Genomic DNA, 19,760 nt, shown 5'->3' with positions numbered 1-19,760 from the left:
CTGACGGATCGTCATCACCGCAATGTTACAATGGGCATGTCACCAAAAAGTCCCGTGACACTTCATAATCTCCCTATCTATCATCTGACTTCTTCCGAAGATTACGCATAGTGTCTTACTAAGTCATACGAGCAATACTGAGGGGGCTTAACAAAATACTTAACATAAATTGGGATTAAGCCGCGCTGATGGGTTTGCTCACGATTCTCGCTGATTTCGATGTATCATCTTAGGTGAACATGGTCTCTGGATGCTGAATACAAACAACTCTTTCCGGTGACACTCGCAACAGGCCCATCGAACAGACAGGAAGACTACATGTGAATTTGCGCAGTTATTTCTTATTATCCGGTGGATGACGTTGAACAAACTCATCCTACGTGCGCCTTAAATGCAGTCCGGAATTCGATGACTAGGCTGATTTGGTTCGACTTCGTTTATTCCATCTACCGCACTTTCCTGGCTTGGGCAACTCGACCTGTTGTCATTATTGTTAGTTGTAGCACAACTGACTGTTCACAGAATAGGCTGTAGATGGTCTGCTGAATCAGGGCGCACACTCGAAAGGAAAGGATCGCATGGTATTTGTCATGTTTATATTTTCAGCGCAAGTTGTGTGTCCAGTGACTGACAGTCTGTCCACAACAAACTGAGAATGTACTCTAATAGTTTTTTTCTTAGTTAACACGGATCGTTTGCCTAAAATGTGTTTGTGCAGAAACTCAAAAGGTGCTTGGAAAGAATAAGATATGGTGTCACTGGCTGAACAGCCAAATGCACTTTTAGTTTGCCATGGTCATGTGGGGTGAATGAGTTCTACTCTGGAAGAGGACATATCCAATGAAACGCGTCCAGTATATCCTCTTGGCTCTTCAAGGAACTGATAGACCAGGCGTTGTCCTTTTACCTTCCGCAGGATATTTTGTGCATAGTAATACCTGTAAGGGACGTAACACAGTTGACGGTCGTTAGGAATTCATGACGTAGTACTCGGATTAATAGTCGTCAATTCTAACTTCAACAATCCAAAAGATATTTTTATATATTGTGAATAATACGATACCTGATATTTACTACAAAGTTCAGTGCTCCCAAAACATGAGCGAAGAGGGATCTTTACTGGTCGTTGGCTTGTTCGCTGACCTGGGCAATTTGGTTGCAAACGTCTCATCACCAATCGAAGTGACATCATCAGAGCGTAGTTGTGCGTAGCGGTGGGTTAGTGGTTGTGGTGATGAAACGTTTGCAACCAAACTGCCCAGCTCAGCGAACAAGCCAACGACCATCTACGCTACCTGAGCTACCGACATTCTCCTCTATAGAAAACGGATCGTTACTGTTTACGAAACGTCTCTCATGGTTGTTACCGGACAGATGAATTCATGAATCTGTGGGTTTGTCATGTGGTTTGAAAATTTTATTCGTCCGCGAGTCATGTGGTTTATCGGGATCGCCTTTCTGTTCAGTATGTGGCGACATTTTAAATAACTCAAATAGTCAGACTTTAACTTATCCAAGATTAGTGTTGAAAACGCGGAATTTTCCGTGTTCTTCTAGTTTCGCTATTCTGTCGACTGCAGACTTTGTTTGCTAGTTTAATTGACAGACAGTGTTTACAGTGTGTTTACAGCTAGCGTTTGTTGTTACCTATTGTTCGAGTATGTTGTTTTCCATATCTTTTTACATCATAATTGAGTACTGTTTCGGGGCCCTGTCAGAATTGTCCGAGATTAAAAGCAGATGGTCATGGCAGAACTTCAGCGTCGAATACACCCAGCCACGGGTCACACGGCCCAGAACTCTTCACACAGAATGCATTGAAAGTCCGTCTACCTAGAACCTGATTCACAGTTGACCCGTGCGCCCAACGATAACGCCATTGGTGCGCACTCTAAAGTGTGACATCTAAGGCTACCGTAGTACATAGATGATCACTCGGGTCAGTTACCGAATATGATCAGTGGAATGTGAATTTTCCCCTTGTGGAGGAAGAAGGCAATGAAATGGATGTCACCCTCTCATGCTCACTAAAACTCATCCTCTTTCTAGGAAAACACTGTTTTATTGAGTCATATCATCGTTAGAAAGAGTTCAGTGTTACATTCGGAGATGATGTAACTGGCCTCTCATTCTAGGGCTTCCAAAAAATCTGGCTTTTAGTTTGAAAAGTTCTTGAATTTCCATCTTGAAAATCACAGAAAACCGGTCACTGTATGCTAATATAGGCGAAGCAAATACTATTAGAATATTCCTAGACACAAATAATTCACTTCCGTCCTAAGCAACTTGAACAAATATAATATTGAACAAGTGAATTCAGCGTTTACGTTATATACTATATCGCGTAAACAGACTGCAGGCAACTATCTAAAGCCGCTTCACATTTATCAGCCAAACTCGATGTACTGAAGTCTACTGTGTGTATGAATAGGCCCGCCAATGAGATGAAATTTCCCATTCATCAAACTCATTTTCGTTTAGTCTTTCCGAAGCTTTTAATAGGACTATAGGGCAAGTCCTATCATTGCTACGATAATCGCTAAATATTAGCATAAAAACGATGACCTAACGGTGCCTAATGCTCAGACAGCACCTACCTCATTGCTCTGCCCATTGTTTCGTAGTTCATGTTTGGCTTCTGTTTGTGTGCTCCCCAAAGCCTGGCGACCGCAGCACTGTTCACCAGTTTGAACATGTTCCTAGTTTTGTCCACCCAACAGATCAAATCGGGGTTATAATCGGAATTGTTGAGTAGATGCCGCAAAAATTGGGACAGTCGGAAAGACGGACGGCGACCAACAATGCGTTGGCATATCCGAGCACCGGAGGGAAGCAGTCCCCCTTCGTCTGTAGGTTTGCTGGATTCTGAAGAAGTCGGCGTTCTGTCACCTTCATCTTCTGATTGTACTGTGTTTGATTGGCATAGGTCTGTATAAGATGGTTGGATTGATAGACTCTGGATTACTTGGTGTTATAAAACAGAGGTTATTACGGAACAGAAAGATTCTCCAATGCTCATCTGAGGAAAAATTCTCAAATGCGATAGCTTTTAAATAGCATCCTCTTTCCTCACTCTTGTGAACTTTTTGAGAACAGTGAAAAGATTTCATTGTAAAAGAGTTCACCTGTAACGAAATTCTGTGCTGAGCGCTCACAGCATTATAAGTTTATAGGTTTAACAATCTCAAGCATTTGCGCGCTTGATATCTGCGGCTAAATCATCCAGTTATGTTGCTTAGCGTACGACACTCACTATGTTACCGACCTCCTTGCTTATTTACGGCTACAGAACTAATTGTCTAGAATTCTTTTTAATTAGTGGGTATGAATCAATGAAAACGGGAATGAAATCCCAATTCAAAACCTTGTGTCAACAAAAAAGAACAGCAAAACAACAGCAGCCAGAACACTTCAAGTCTACACAAGATAAACATGCCTTAGCAACCCTGATACCTGCTGAGTGTGTATTCCAGGAAGACCATTTTTCTCTAGTTTTGGAGTTTAGCTAAGTAAACAGATCCCGGTACTGAATTGCCAATGCTTACCTCTGCGAAACAGGTTAAAGGTTACTCAAACATTCGACTTAGAAAAATGCCGTGTCGTTCGACAGAACGGTTGGCAACTAAGCTAGTCTAATCATTCATTTCAACACGATCTTACAAGTTGCACGTTTTGAGCGAACGAGTACAAAACATGGAATAAATATTACACAAGAAGCGGAAAGCAAGCTATGTCTTTCTCCATCCCATTTCCACCCTCTTACAGATTCCAAATACACTTTATGTTTCAACTCGACTGTATGGAGGGTACCCAGAATGGTTCAAACATTAAAACTCATTCATACTAAGCTTTTTTCCAAATTTTGGAGACCTCTAAATGATCGGGATAAAGAAATTTACAGGAGAATATACAATGCGCTTAGCCCAAGCAGTCGACTGCAGATAATTAAAAAAAATGGCACCTTCAGCGAAACAGGATTATTCCCTTTTTGACGTACAACCTCCGCACTTTTGGATTATGCCGGGGTGCACGTGATTCGTAGCCGCTCGAAAGCGTGACCACATTTCCTGTAGGTATAGTTAGGGACAAAGCAGTGCCTGATTGCAAATTAAGGGAAAACCCTGTCGGAATCAATCCGAAGAAAAGACTGCGCAAGCATGAATATACGTCAAACAATAGAATACAAACAAGACACTGCGAAATGACGTGCTTCATCTGCATATGAGAACAGAATGTCTCCGAATGTTTATGTGGAACTTGGAATATATTTGTTTGGTGGTATGGGGGAACAACAATATGTGGCCCTCTTTCAAAAGGGGTATTTTCATAAATACTGACAGAGTTGATCGTCCTGTCGATGGTGAGTGAGTGATGCAGCTGGATTCTGTTGACCCGGAGCAGCCCATAAATAAAGTCTCATTTTTCCAATAATTAATTTTCCTGGGAGCATAAAAATTACAGTCCAGCGATTTAATTATACCCTGAAATTATAACAAGTTTATTTTTGTTTATACTGTGAGGAGTGCAGAATGCCAGCTATTCGTATGATGGGATGCCCATAAATCAATGAGTTCTAAGCTCAAATGCAAGTTAGAATTGATGAAACTGCGGACCTGATGTAGGCTCTCGTACGTGGTAACAAAACGATGTTGTTCCACACACAGTACCACAATTACCTTACAAAAAGCATGAAATAATTTTGTCTGGGTCCGATGTGTGGTGCGAGACGAGTGCGCAAAACCTGCAGACGACCACTTCTTGGGTTCACCAACAGCCACTCGTTTGTCCGGGCAGCGCAAAACTTTGCAGAATTTCTTGGGAAGTGAACTTTGGTGGATGAAACAGCTTTTTGGGGTACAAAAGGAAACCAAAGCACTTCTCTCATTTGCTTCTGGTTGTGCACACTCCTCATAAATCAGCTAGGACGCACTTCAACAACCAAGAAACGCAAAGTGACAACTTTTCATCTTTTGTCCGAGTTGGTCAAGGCTAGCCACACGGGTTGTTGACCATCATCACCCGAGTACCCAAAGTCGAGAATTTTAGTGCCCTTCATCCGCCATTTTGAGTGAAAACAAGCTCACTAGTCTCACAACCAACTAAGTTCTTCTCACACGTTCTGACAAGTTTCACAAATCGGACCTATCGTAGGTTGCTTCGAAAACATAAGTGGTCACCTTTCAAGACTACCAAAAAGTTGCTGAAAACTCTTTCAAATTCCCCTGCTGGTATCGTTCCCGTTTGGATGGGAACCCGGAGACTGTGCCCGCTTGATAAATCCCAAGAAGTGTTAACGGGCAGTGGAAGAATTTTCAGCCTGCTGGCAATTACTGAGGGCTCAAGAAAAATGCTTCGATATCTGGATTAGCTTTATAAATGAATCGCAAGACGGGAGTGTGCACCATTCGATTGAGAGCCATTATGAAACAGGGATTCACCTAAGAAATAAACACCCATTTATTTATTCAACTGACTGATTGGTTGAGTACTGCTTGAATGGCTGAATGACTGAGCGGTCGGGTGATTGATTGATTGATTGATTGATTGATTTATTGATTGACTGAATGATTGATGTATTGATTGATTGAGTAATTGACGGATCAGTTGTTTAGGCTGATTGCACTGGAACCAAGTAAGTCGCATCTCACTACATATAACCCCGTACGCTCAAGTGATTCACGAAAGTTCAGTCAGAGGATGAAGAAATTCGTGATTCGTGTACGATGTTGGATTCAAAATCCGGTTCAGTGTTTTCAAGCAAGCATAAAAGAGGGCATCTCGAGCTTCGTCTAGGTCTAGACGTGATTCCTACAGGCAATTTGTAATCACCTGAACAATCACATCGTCCAATTAGATCAAGAAACGACCAATGCAGTGGCTATTGGATGAACACAACTCCGGTGAACAGACTAGATTGACAGTATTGCACCCAGCACTCGGGACAAATTGGTGTCACTTCTGCTCAGGGTCTTTTGCGTTTTGGATCTCACACCGGGTCACATTCTCAATTACTTTGTTTTTTGTTTAAAAAAATGTGCATTCGACAAGGTTCCAGCCTCATCTGAAATTACATTCTTAGAAATTGAGCAACCATAATTGGTGACACGGTTGTGACTGTTTGATATACAACGGTGATACACTATCGTTGTTGTGCGTTGAACTGAAAACAGTCCAAACGAACATAATGCAGTGGTGAATTTGTTCGCAGACTCTGACTTTCAAGCACTTTGTGAAAAAGATGTCATAAAAAACTTCAATCCATCAGGTACACATGGAAGCACACCAGCCAAATTTAGCGCCGTTCTATTTATTCCCTGCTCGATTGTTCCTGATATTACTAATGAGAAAGGCTGAATATCACTACACTGACATTTTCATTGACTTTGGCAAGCTTGTTGGAAATGTTGAATCATCAGTCAAATTGGGGTTACTATTGTGTGCTGGTGTAACGGCGGATACTACTGATGAGGCATGCGAGTAGTATCTTCTCGTTAATCCGCTTCAAGTCTCTTGAAAAGTGAGATCTATTACGGAATTTGGGGAGTCCCTTTGTAGCATTTGCCTGCATTTGTGTGACAGTCAATGAATATCCATAGAAGTTCAGGAAGACACGTTCAAGGAGTAGATGGATATTCAGTTTTGTAAACAAGATGCATATGAGAGTTTTGCTTCCCTGTCTAGTATTCTGTAACTCTTCAGTTGGTGTTTCTCTAATAAACTCCTCCGCAGCGAAGGTCTTTTTCCTATCACTGGTAGTTCCGGACGCGGCTACAGAAATCACCTCAGCGGTATTTCTATCGTACGGTTCGATGTGGATGTAGTTTGCTCAAAAATAACACAAAAACACGCAGGAAAAAGAAGGCAAAACGTTTTTCGAGTAACTCTTAAAAGTGACGCCAAGCTACCGGCATTTGTCGCATTTCTCATGGTTTGCTTCCCGTCTAGTATTCTGTAACTCTTCAGTTGGTGTTTCTCTAATAAACTCCTCCGCAGCGAAGGTCTTTTTCCTATCACTGGTAGTTCCGGACGCGGCTACAGAAATCACCTCAGCGGTATTTCTATCGTACGGTTCGATGTGGATGTAGTTTGCTCAAAAATAACACAAAAACACGCAGGAAAAAGAAGGCAAAACGTTTTTCGAGTAACTCTTAAAAGTGACGCCAAGCTACCGGCATTTGTCGCATTTCTCATGGGCATAGCCGTCAATACACTATAGTGAGTAACTTTATCAGCTTTAGATTATTCCTATGCAGCGTGTCAAACAGTTCTAACCTAGATCTATTCTGATTACTGAAACACTTCTCGTCCGCGTCTTCTCTCTTGAACGTGCTATCCAATGTGAGTATAATAATGCTGCGTAGACGTAGAAGAATTTTACTGGCGTGACCTATCGTGTCCAGTCAACACAGCACAAATTTACCAGAAGATTGCAAACGAGGCAAGTGGTGGAAAACCTGGCCAACCGTTGACAAAATTGTGCTCACCATTTGCATTCACATCTCTTTCAGTGACACTCGTCTTCTTGCTGACCCACTGATAATCATCCAGCTTACTTGACTTTGGCCGTTTTCGCTGTTTGCCGCTTGAAGAGATGATTAACCTGGTCGGATGATTTTGAAAGACCTGATTGGTAGAAGTCAGAGATCGCTGGAAAAACGCGTAGGTCTCTGTGGACTGAGGATTCTGGGATTTTCTGCTGCACTGTTGGTCCCTTGGATTTGCGACTACGTTCTCAAGAACACTATCGCTCGAGAATGGATGTGCCATTGTCCGACTAGGTTGAGGAGTGGCGGAAGACTGGGCCAGGTGGGATATGGTGAAAGGATTATTCTCGTTCAAAGGAGTTTTGGCTTCGGAAAAGCGAGCAGAACAAGGCAATCGTTGATTGATTTGAGACAAACATACCAAATCTTGCCAATCTTTCAGTGTATTGGTGCATCCAGGGAGGTTGTGAAGGTTGGGGTTTAAGTGCATCGACAGCATCTTTACATACTCCCACAGTACCAGCTGTGCATTCAGAGCCAGTGCTGGTGCACCAGTATCCGCCAACTGACGGTCAGCTATTTGTGTAACTGGATCTCCGTAACCGCTGGCCAGTAGCCAACAAAATAAGGGATCACCTAGCTTCTGATAATTCTGAATATTATGCAACACAGAGGCGGGGTTCCAATCGGGGTGCTGCGTTGCATTGCCACCGTTAGAACTTTTGACAGCTGCCTCGATTTTGAAGGTTCCTTGTGGGTTCGCTGTCAAATTAAAAGATATAAAGTAACGTGACATTATTCGATCTTTACAGTGAAAATTCCGCAAGTGATCCATTTATATTTTTTGGGGGAACTGTGATGGTCACTGGCAAAAAACGGATTTTAAAACACGCATAAAAATTCCACACCAGGCAGAAAAGTATTTTCCTCTCTATATATTAAAGAACCTCAAAACAACATAATCGCGGGGGCGTGACCCCTCCATTACATTGCCTCACGGGGTATGCTCACCCCTCTGATAGAGATGACACAACTAAAGTTTTACTGCCCGACCAACCAAAGTGCACTTTACAATTGTATGGTCAACATCATGAATCCTGTCAAATATTTTCCTCGAGTTAGTGTTAGACGGACCCCACTTAGCGGTTGCTATGACTATACGGTGAGCGTTTGTCACTTGAACACTACGGATTTGGTGTGTTACACAGTCAGAATTATGCCAAGCGACACTCGGATTCCGTTGATGTGCATTTGTTACCCCGTAACGTTAAAATGCATCATTCTGGCGAGGAGGTTTCAATTTTTGGTTCTTTTCCGAGTTCCGCATGCCAGGGCTGCGATTTTTTCCAACAAGAACTAAAGATGACTTTGCGAGCTCATCTTCTGTTCGATGGCGGTGAGTTGTCGGGTCCACTGTACTGTTAATATGGAAGAAACGTCGACGATATTCGATTGAAAATATTAATAAAAAGTAGAGGATAGTCGTGAAAAAGCAGCCTATGTGATGAACTGTTTTCATTAGTCAGAAGAAAATTGAATTCGTAGGACCACGAGACCAATGGTCCCATGGGACAAGACTTCCGTTGCAAATATCTGACTACTTTCATACAAGTAGTAGCTGAACTTGTTTGCGACCGAGTTTTGCTCCAGAGTTCTAAGGTCAAGGTCGTGTGCCAGCTATGCTTCTGGCATACACAACAATCAACAGAAACCTTGAAAAAATGTAGCTGCAATTCAGTCAGTTGGGCATAGCCGGCTTTGCACTACATGCGAGAAAAACTAAAGCCGGTTAGGTAAAATAATACTAGTGCAGGTTACCAAAAACGCGAAGACCCACTCAAATCGTTCCCCGGCGGTAGTTGGCTTAGTTAGAGTTCATTTGAAACTGCTGTGAACAAGACGAATTACCCACTTTCAGTAACCAAACATGGATAATCTATATGCATATAAATTTGCGTTCTCTCTGCATGTTTCTCCTTGCGCTGATCACTTGTGTCTATTCTCAAGGAACATCAACAGGCGCGTTAACACTGGTGACGTGACCAGAGTGATTATGATGTCTGACGTAGAATGAAGCTGAATTGTGATTGATTAAAGCCTACTCTTCCCGGTATCTCCGCTTCGTCATACGTAAAACACGTCCCTTTTCTCATAATTAAATGATGCAAGCCTATCTAAAATCCACCAAAAAAAGGATCGATTTAATGTAACCCAGATTACTCGTGGCTTTATCAATTCCAGATATATCGTGGCAACCCGTGCGTCACGTGTTCATAGACAAACCCCATAATGTGCACAAGCGTTTTAAACTAGCTGGATGTATTCAGTCTATTACAGCATTATTTGACCAAGATTTGTCCACAAAGCAGTGCCGCACGCATCCAAACAACACCTTTAAAGCCAAACCCAATTTGCAGCGTCTCGTATAAGGTTCGTGCAACACGTGACCAAACAACTAAACGCTGATGGTAGCTGCAATATTTCACCTCCCAAATGAGTCCTCAAGATGTGTGTTCGTTCAAAAAGCACTGCTTCTTAGAAATTACGAATAATGTCTGCTAAGACTGAACGATTCCGGTTGTTCTTCCTGTGTTCTCTTTGAAGTTATGTTCAGAGGAACTCATACCAAATGGTTGAGTCCCCTCATCATCTTAGCATACCATTAACTAGTTTGTAGGCTACAAAACGTTTTATTGTTTACTATGTGACCAAGTTTGCTTAGGATGAAAGATACTCATTCAAACTGTTTGGAAAAAGTCATGCCAGTTACTTTCTCATGCATTAAAAGATAGCAGGCATATTCAAATTACAGCTCCAGAGAAATTAGTTGCTTTCAAAAGGTAATCCCTTGAGCGGTCGATGATTGGCAGACCTCCGTTCAAACCGTTTCCCTGCCAGCCCTTCAAACACACTTTTTACTCTTTTAATGGTGTAAGCACCGTAGCGCTCCCCAGTGCCATTCTTGAGACAGCTGAGAAATAAGAAAAGGCCCAATGTTTGGGTCAGTTCAATCTACGGAAGTCTCTGTAACTATGATTCTCCGAGTAAGCGGGTTGATGTACGGTTCTGCAACCCGATATATAGGCATGGTAGAGTGGGGAGTCTCAGTTCTGGCACACATCAATGAGTGCTTAATCAACTTATTCGCATATATTGGGTGTAGTGCCTGATAAGTTAACTTTTGACCATATAGTGAGGACTTTAGCACAGTATACGCGGGGCAGCAGACGGACAAGTTTCCGGTTGCATGACGATCAAGGTTTATTTGGAGGTAGGTTAGTTTTAAGTCCTTCCATAAAAAAAGACGTTGTGGGGTGAATGGAGCTCGAATAATATCTTTTATTTGATATGCTTGTCGGTGGAGGGAAGTTTCGTCGGTTAGATGCGAATATCGGATAGAAATTTATCCTTCAACTGAGTTCTGCGGTGGGAAGGAATGGAGGCGATGGAGGCGATAAAATTCAAAGGAATGCGATTTAACTTGACCCAGGGCCATATCGTCAGCTAGTCTTTGAAAAACGTTGACGATGACATCATAGGGGGTTCAAACAACAATTCGATCCGAAACAGACTAAATAGGTTAAATTGCAAAAACCGAGTAGAATCAATAAGTGGCTTTAGTAGCCCTGTTGAGAACTTTTATGAGACAATTATTATGGGTTGCTTCTAACTTGAACACCGATATCATCACACTGCGTCATTTTAAAACGACCATATAACAATGCGTCCCAAATAGCTGGAGAATTAAATGACCCTGAGATAATTTAATCATATTATTAGGCCTGATTTCTGTTCCGTGAGGATTGCACGAAAATTCATCCCATACATTATTCAAAAAAGTATTCGTACAGTCTCCTCAACCCACAATAATTTTGTTTTGTTACTAGCTTTCAAAATTCCTCTTTCAATTAGAGGCTCCATCTACAGTAGTTTACTGCTTCTTTGGTGGTGAGGACAGACATATCTAGTTGTTCAGTGTTTTTGTAGGTCAAATTCCAGAAACATTATTCTCGGAACCTTGAAGGAATGTGATTAGTTCAATGGAAAAATCGTAACTAGACCGGAACGAGGACTGTGGAATGAAGGTGAAGCTTGAATCTTTTTTTACCTAATGATGCGCTCTGGTCCAACAGACTGAAAGTTACACGCCCTCTCTCGCTCTCTAGTAATCACACAACCGAGCGAAGAAACTATCAACCGGATTTCTTACATTCATCCTGACGACAAATCGATTTTATGGCTTGCGAAAGGCAGGTAGGCCAAGCTATCCTTGGGTAAACGCCACTTTTTGTGCTAACTAGAAAAATAAGTAGAATTCTCGGAGCATAACGACAAAACTTGTGCAGCTGAACCAAATGCCCCCAGATGGTAGTGGTCAGATGCTGCAATTTCACACCTGATCATGTTTGAGGTCAGTTCTCTTGTGAGCAACCCAAAGTAACAATTCCAAGGAACGAGCATTGATTTCGGAAACCTTGGTCTGTATGTCGATATCTCTAGAGGATTTGGCCCCTAGAAAAATAGGTCTTTTAGTTTGGTCAGTCACATACTCACCAGACCAAAATTCAGTGACTGGAAGATCAACCTGCACGATTAAACTAAGGTACCGAAAAGGGATAGTCAGATCAAAATGAGAGAGAATGGATTTAATCTTCTACAGTGGTAATTCACTATAGTGTGTGTTATTCCAAATGATTGTCTCTGAAAAGAAAGGTTAATGCAACAGAGGATCGGAATTGTCTAGCCAAGAAGTTGTTCATAGTACAAACTCGATTTCCGCCTTCCCAAAAAGATATTATCCGGAAGCAACAAGCTTTTTAAGTTAATTTGAAATGTATTTTTGGTGTATTTGATATTCTTCGAAGATAAATACGGCCTTAGTTGCTTAGCTGAATAGAGATCCAAAAAAATTTTTTTTCTTTATAAACGCCACTCCCCATTTAAAACTTTTTGTACACGTAAGACAACGTAAGACATTTAAAGTGCAGGCAGACACCATTCATCCGCTCGCTTAAATTACAAGATATATTGCATTCAGTGACTTACGTCCAAAAACGTTACGAAAAGTTTTCAGGAGTATTGTTTTGCTTACTAGACCAACTGTTTTGATTTCCACTAAATTTGATTCAGTTCATCTAAGGTATGCGCAAAGTACGTAGAAATTGCGGTCCCCTTAAGGACAGAAGTACGTGATAAACTACTCAGAGAGTACACTAAAAATGTGTTATTCCACGTTCTTGTTAGAAAAATCATGTCTAATAATTTCAGACAGCATAAGTGGTTAAATAGAAGGCAATCGAGATGGTGTTTTGGTTGAAATAGTCAAAAATCAAGCGTTATCCACTGAACTGTGTGGACCAAATTTAAAACAGATTGAAGGGTTGTTGGGAAAACAAACTCTCCCATGAAGAAACGTTGACCCCAAGATCACTAAGGCTGGTCCCTGAAGGTTCAGTTTATTTCACAACGTGTATTTAATGATAGTAAATCAAGCAGTTGGTCCTTCTTATAGAGGTCGGCTCATAAAACAGGGCAAAATAAACAACTCGCAATTGTCTCCATTTATAGGTTGAGAGGCTTTGGAAGCTCCTGCAGCAGAACCGATAACTTCATTGTTCCAGGGGCAACACAGGTTCTAGAATAGTGTCCGATCGGCGGAATAATCAGCATTCCAATCAAGGCCATGATTTTTAATACCTTTAGAAGGATGAAGGTGATAGTCTTTTATGCAAGCTTGGTGATTCCATTTTTTGACACTGATGTCATCGTTGCCACTCCCCAAGTATTCAGCAACATTTTAGATGCAGAATCACTGTTTGAACAGAGCGCTTAATAGTAGGGCGAACGTGAGCATACTATGTGAGTGGCATGAGTTAGAGAACTTCTTGACCGCTAACACTTAGATCCTCAGATCATTTAATTGCCTGTGATTTACGTAACCCTTTACACTGACAACAACGACCGAACTATCTACCGGCACCAGGTATGACAGATAATTTGGGATCATCTATAAATTCTCGACTGAGCTCCAAAATGCTAGTAGTTTGCAAAGAAAGCTTGGAAAAACGGGAAAAAGTAGCTTTTTCAGAGCACACACTTTTTACCAGTCATGCTGTCAGTTAGATTTAGGTGGAAGTTATTTCCAGAGATCTAACCCAAACATCCATGTGTACTGCCAGCTGTTTAACCTATCAAACCTGAAGATCCTGTGATTTGCTCTCCGGATGTACCTGAATAGAAAGGTTGATAAGCTACATAAGTTGTCATATTGACGACTTGCCGGTATGGAGCAAAAATTAGGACAGCTGGTCAAAACTCCGCAACATATGAAGGGATCACGATGGTAGAAGATGAGGAGGTCGGTCAGTTGACTAATCTTCTCATCGGAACAGTTCGTTGGTTTTAATACATCCATTACCCCAGTATATGTTATATATATATATATATAGAGAGAGAGAGAGAGAGGGAGAAAGATTACGGTGGTTAGGTTCAGTGACGCTGGCGCATTTAAAGCACATGCTTACATGATGTCAAACCATATGAGACATTACGCAATCTAACCAAAATCAGAATATGCAAAATGGGAGCAACTGAATGTTAGATGGTCAGCTGCGTGCCCCAAGAACAGAACAGAAAGGGCTTTAGAAGGATAACAGTCCCTGTGGAGTGATTGTTGGTCATCTAAGAACCGCGGCTAACATTCTGGGGATAAGTGGGGGAGTGGCGTCGCGAAACGGTCACGCACCAAAAGTAGAGAATAACACAGAGCGACAATTCCACCGCTGTTGTTGCGCAGGCTGAGAGAACAGTGTCGTCAGATTATATTGCAAACTATCGTCCGATTGCTTCTGTTTTTCATATCACCGTGCAACGAGCTTGAAAGCACAAGTAAAAAGATAGGACTTTGACACCCTGTATGATACTATTCCTTCTGAATAACAAAGGGACGTTTCTGGAGATCGCTGTTGATGTATGATTCTACAACTAAAGAGCTAATACGCCCATGACGGCAACGGTTTCGGGAGCCTCGATCGGATCATAGGGCCGAAAATAGCCGAAATAATGGTTTTAGGAATTTTCTTTTGTAAGCTCTTATTTTGATTCTGAAAACAAGTATCAACAGAGAGTTCTAGTCCAAACAACGTCGAATCCTCCGTAATTTGTTGAGGCGACATCCCAAGATGAAGGCATGGCCATTGCGAAACCTCACTCGAGTCCACATATGTAGCTGTCAAAGCTACAATCTTCCAAATTTGACAGCCTAGACTTTTGCAGACATGATTTCCGTAGGTTTCAAGATAGCTTATGACCGATCGTTTGGTCAGACTAGACACTGCGCCTTGTAGAACCCATGCTATAACTAGGGAATTTTGTAGAGGTGGGAACTACGAAAAAGGGTTTTATAAATCGCAATCAGGAACACCACTAAAGGGAGACCTCAACTAAAATTAACCGTAAATGCGCCAGTTGGTAGTTTTAAACAAATCAATTCCACTTAGTTCCACAACCTGCTCAGTTTCATCATTGCCATATATAGTGAAAACCAGAAAATCTACTAACAAGTTACCTCATTTGGGATAAAATCTAACGTTTAAACGCCTGGGACGAAATGTTTTCTTTAAACTCGAATGAATACTTTTTCTTGATGCAACATCACTTAAAAATTTGCTGGGAACGCTTCCACAGCAGCCTTTAAAAGGTGATGAGAAGTTTAGGGAAATTCTACAACCCCCATATCTGTTCAATCGAAACATGTGACCACCGTGTACCGCAATTGGTAGAAGAGTAGCATAACCAGAGAGGTAAATCGGGATTCAGTTGCGCTCTCAATTAAAGCCAAATTAATTTCCTGAATGACTACAATTTGTTAAATGACTAGTATTAGGTCTGTATTAGTCAGTAGAGTCTCTGGAATTTTTCCTATTACATACTTCCTACATTTTTTCCAGCTTTCGTCGTAATCGAAAGGAACTGAAAGGAAGCCGAGAAATTTGTACATTCAAATCACCCGTGACGTGCTATGGTTCCATTGGACGCCCGTTTTTGCAAAGTGGTTGATTACCGGGTCCATAATCGGCGTAGTTGTCTGATTTACGTTAGTTACTTCAAACGTGTTAGTCAGTTATGGTAGTCAGCATGATCCCTGCTTCTCATTTAGATAAGCTGTGACAACCAAGTGTCGCACAAATATCTGTTAACTTCAACCGGGCTAAACCTTACAATGTTTGAGGCCTCCGATTGTTTGTTCACTGAGATGGTTGTCTCACACTATAGGTAACAGATCGAAACGATGGATACAATCCTGAGTAAACACGTAGAAGTTTGGAACTGAAAACAAATACATCTAAGAAGCCCGAGAAGTATTGTTGATTGCAAAAAGAAATTGGCTGTAATAACTGTAAACGTTCATGGTATCCTGGATAACATGGGGTTTCTATGTGAGACTAGCTTTACACTCTTTACCCTGTTGGGATCTCGATTTCACAAATACTGCTCTGAACGGAAGACGCAGACTTAATCAAAAATCTGGCACCATTGACGCGTAGCACAATCGAAGTTCTAAACTCCCATCCTACTTAGTCAGTATGTATTGGTGATTTTGCTGACAACATGCTTCGAGTGAATCCTGGTCGGTGCGCAACCCGACGACGATTTGCACAGAATATGGACTGCTTTCCCTATCTTGAAATGCACATTTCTAAACCGAACTAAGAACGCTCGCGCGGTAAGGAAGCGGAATAACGCTATTTGTGCATGTTGTGACGAATGACCTAATCATGGTATCGCAGCCAGGTTCACATAAACGAAAGTGGTGTAAGCGGTGTAGGCAGTGTCCAATTCGGAAGCTGACACCCTATAAATTAATTAGAAAATCACTCAGTCATAATCTAGTTGTTCCAAATGGGAAATCTGGTGAGGTGGTTGAAGAAGATAAGGTAGAATGGCAATGTTTCAAAGATAAAATCAGATGGCTCACAGGGAGATGTTGCAAAAAAGTTTCAGGTAAAAAAATATGTTGGGTCAGTCAAACATCCCTCGTTGAGTAAACTTTTAAGCAAAGAAGGTTACTTAAACATGAAGCTTGAAGCAGACAGCTCTACGACGGATTTTTTGTCAAAAATACGATAACAGCAATCATTCGTCTATAAACGTGGTTCTGCTTCAAACGCCCTCAAGGAATTGCTTGAGCCAATCTCGTTTACCTAATGATCACCAGTGTACATGTCAGTCATTCTTGAGGCTATAACCAGGTCCTGGATAGGCAAAAGCTGACCGACATTCCAGTACCTGTCAGAAGTATGGTTACGATATCTTCACCGAAGCAACTAAGTCGCAACGAGGTACCCACCATTTTATTAATAAAATTTAACTTCGGTTATAATTAATCGTTAACCAAACAATGACGATCCATAATAACTAGCAATCATCAATCTAGACTCTCTTCACTGCCGGTATTCACAACTCTATTCTAGTGCACATTGTTACATCCGGGGGCGACACTACAACGGGTACCAAAATAACGCCCAGTTGGTGGAAGACCAGTGATAACAACCCAACGCTACGCCTTCCGCAACCGTGGAATGCCTCATCAGTTGATGATTTAATAGACTCAGTGGCTTACCTTACACGGGACGGAGTAGCACTACAGTTGGAACGTCCTAGTGCAAAATGGTATAGCCGTACACTGCTTCTTAAGCCCTGTAACTCAACTATTGCTTGCGGGTATTTCTGGGCCATCTGGTTAAAGTAGAATATGAATTGAAAAACCTGGTTCTCCATCGCAAAAGCGTGTTCTACTATGACAATGAGCCCAACAACGCTTAATTCGATTTTTCACTTTAATCATATTTGATCATTTCTCTGGTGGTGACATTTTTCGGTAGATGGTGTTGATAGCGTACCCTAGACCGGTTTATCGACATGGTTCTCAGAGGTTTCTATCACTACGATGGGACAGTTAAGCTGTGATGCTTATGTCATTAACCGTTGAAGGCAGCAGTCGATTCTTAGCATGGAAAATGGTTGCTGAGGCCTGAATCGGGCAACTGGGAGACACCTGGTTAAACTAACAGTTCTCCTGAGGATTATTCAGTCACTCTGTAAAACCAGGATTTTTCTTCTCTTTGGTTCTTCCCTCAAAATTGTCCGTGAATGAAGATGTTCTGTTCACGAATTTTCTCTCCATACAATGAAGGTCTTAGTGGCTAGCCCGCAAAACTAACGCACAACCCATTTACCTGTTTAATCGACTGATCATCCTTTTACAAATGGAGAAGTCATTTTGATACACTCGGAGTCACCACCCGTAAATGTTACAACAGATTTATATATGGGATAAACGTTGGGGTAATAAGTGAGCCATCATTAAGTTGACAGGAACTTTGAAGTGGCTTTCGGTTTGTCCATCAATAGACGACTTGTTATATTTTCCCAGCTTAAGTGACAAAACTGTTATTGTTCTTCCCGCTATTCATTCTGTGACTGCTGTCTAGAAAGTTGTCGACTTAAGCATCTTCCGAAGGACGATTCGTCAACACATCGATAAGCAAGTTCATGTTAATTCATAATTGATGTTTATTCATAACAATAAAATATTCTCCTAGACGCTTTGTTACCGACGCGGAAATCGCCTTAATTTTGGGTCTGAATACAAACAACCTAGGCTCGCTTAGAAGGATGGAGTGGATTAGGGGTCGAGGCCGGCCCTCCCGGCCGGAAGGCTGTTTTCCTCGGGTCTCTGTTTAGATGCACCGCTTAAAGCCGCCAACAATTCGCCTCCTTCCAGGTTCTCCTGCGCTTATAAAGGTTCACCCATATACCGGTTATGGCAAATTATCGGTCTTGTCTCTCGATCTGTAACTGAAACGGAAGTTAATTTTGACCGATCAATCATTGTGCTACACTACAAAACAATGTAAGAACGTTCACCTATGGGCAGGCCTTTATGTACACCAGTGCACATGACGTCCCCTGATGGAATTCACTAGACAACAGTAAAGCTTAGTACCCACAGTCTTTACTCACACAGTGTAAAAATAGGCCACCCAAACGATCTTGGCAATACAGTCTTGTAGGAATTTCCTACAGTTCACGGAGCGAATAAGATTCCCAAATGCACTACACGCCATAGGCGGTTACTTGTTAACATACCGTTGTAGCACAACACTAAATGTGACTGCGTTCGGAACGTTTGCAGTAATCTGAAGTTGCAAAAAATTAACTCCTAAGTAATACATACATGCAAGAAATCACCGAAAAGTATCCTCATGCGCGCTTGTTTCAAGACGAGAGTCGGTAAAAACGTTTGTTCACATTGTTGCAAAAAACACCAATTTCACACCATATCAGCCCATCATTACAACTATTAGACTACTGCCGTGCAGATCGCGCACCTAACTTTGGGGAATAATAATCGATTTAATCGCACCTCGTGTTTGACATATGGGAAATCCTTTCAGCTCAAAAGGTCACTTGTGTGTTATTGCACGCACAAAAATGTATGATGATCACAATAAAATAAACCTAGTTCATCCTAATTATCAATCATAGCTCCCCATCCCCAAGAAATGATTGATAGTTGAAAAGTTGAACGCGATAGGCTAGTAATGAAAAACCACGTTAGTGGAACTAACCAAGTAATCCAGAGTGACCAGTTTCTGGAATGTAAGTGGAAGGTACTTTTCTGTCTGCTTCAGCCCTCTTCACGTGTTCCGCAATTCGATACATCCAACCTAATGCATTCTCACATTTCACACTCTTGTCCATCTCGTGCAATCCATACATTGCTGACCAGTAGCAGTAATGATGCTTGATAAGTTCCGAAGAGATATTCTTTTGAAAAATGTGACACCTTGAGTTCACACAACTCCAGAAAGAACTTCGTAGTGAGTGCTAATTCAGCACAGATGTTTCACCACGAACGACAGAGATTCGGCTCTGCGCTAGTACATATTTATAGTCTGGATCCAGTTTCGAACCAATCTATCATGTTGCATGTCCTACTCAACGTGTTGTGCTTTGTTAATCACGTATTCTCCGGTACTTGTGTGAGTCTACCACATTTAGTCTCGGAAGGACTGATGTAACGGTTAGCCTGGCCTTTCACGAAGTTGCCACCAAAGTGATCAGGCTGGACGGAAAGCGGTCCAAATCGGTAAAATGAAAAAGGTATGTTAGCATCTACCACCGGTAGTGCCTCAAACTGTGGCTAAAGTTAACCGTTAATAAACGCCCAGAATACAAACATTAAAGTTACCATTAGTTGCCGTTCTGGTA

General features: G+C 41.7%; 1 protein-coding gene across 1 annotated transcript; it reads right to left on the bottom strand.

Annotated features, from left to right (window-relative positions):
• Positions 1–701: 701 nt before the first annotated feature.
• T265_00304 (hypothetical protein) lies at positions 702–19,500 on the bottom strand (the record flags this gene model as incomplete). Its single annotated transcript, XM_009164049.1, has 4 exons — positions 702–938; positions 2,598–2,928; positions 7,485–8,246; positions 19,118–19,500. The coding sequence occupies 4 exons, from the start codon at positions 19,266–19,268 to the stop codon at positions 797–799; spliced, it is 1,386 nt and encodes a 461-aa protein (XP_009162313.1).
• Positions 19,501–19,760: the final 260 nt, after the last annotated feature.

The sequence above is a fragment of the Opisthorchis viverrini genome (genome assembly GCF_000715545.1).
Source record: "Opisthorchis viverrini unplaced genomic scaffold opera_v5_3, whole genome shotgun sequence".
Taxonomy (NCBI): Eukaryota; Metazoa; Platyhelminthes; class Trematoda; order Opisthorchiida; family Opisthorchiidae; genus Opisthorchis; species Opisthorchis viverrini.
The sequence above is the reverse complement of the archived record's forward strand: the minus strand, read 5'-3'. Positions and strand labels throughout refer to the sequence as shown.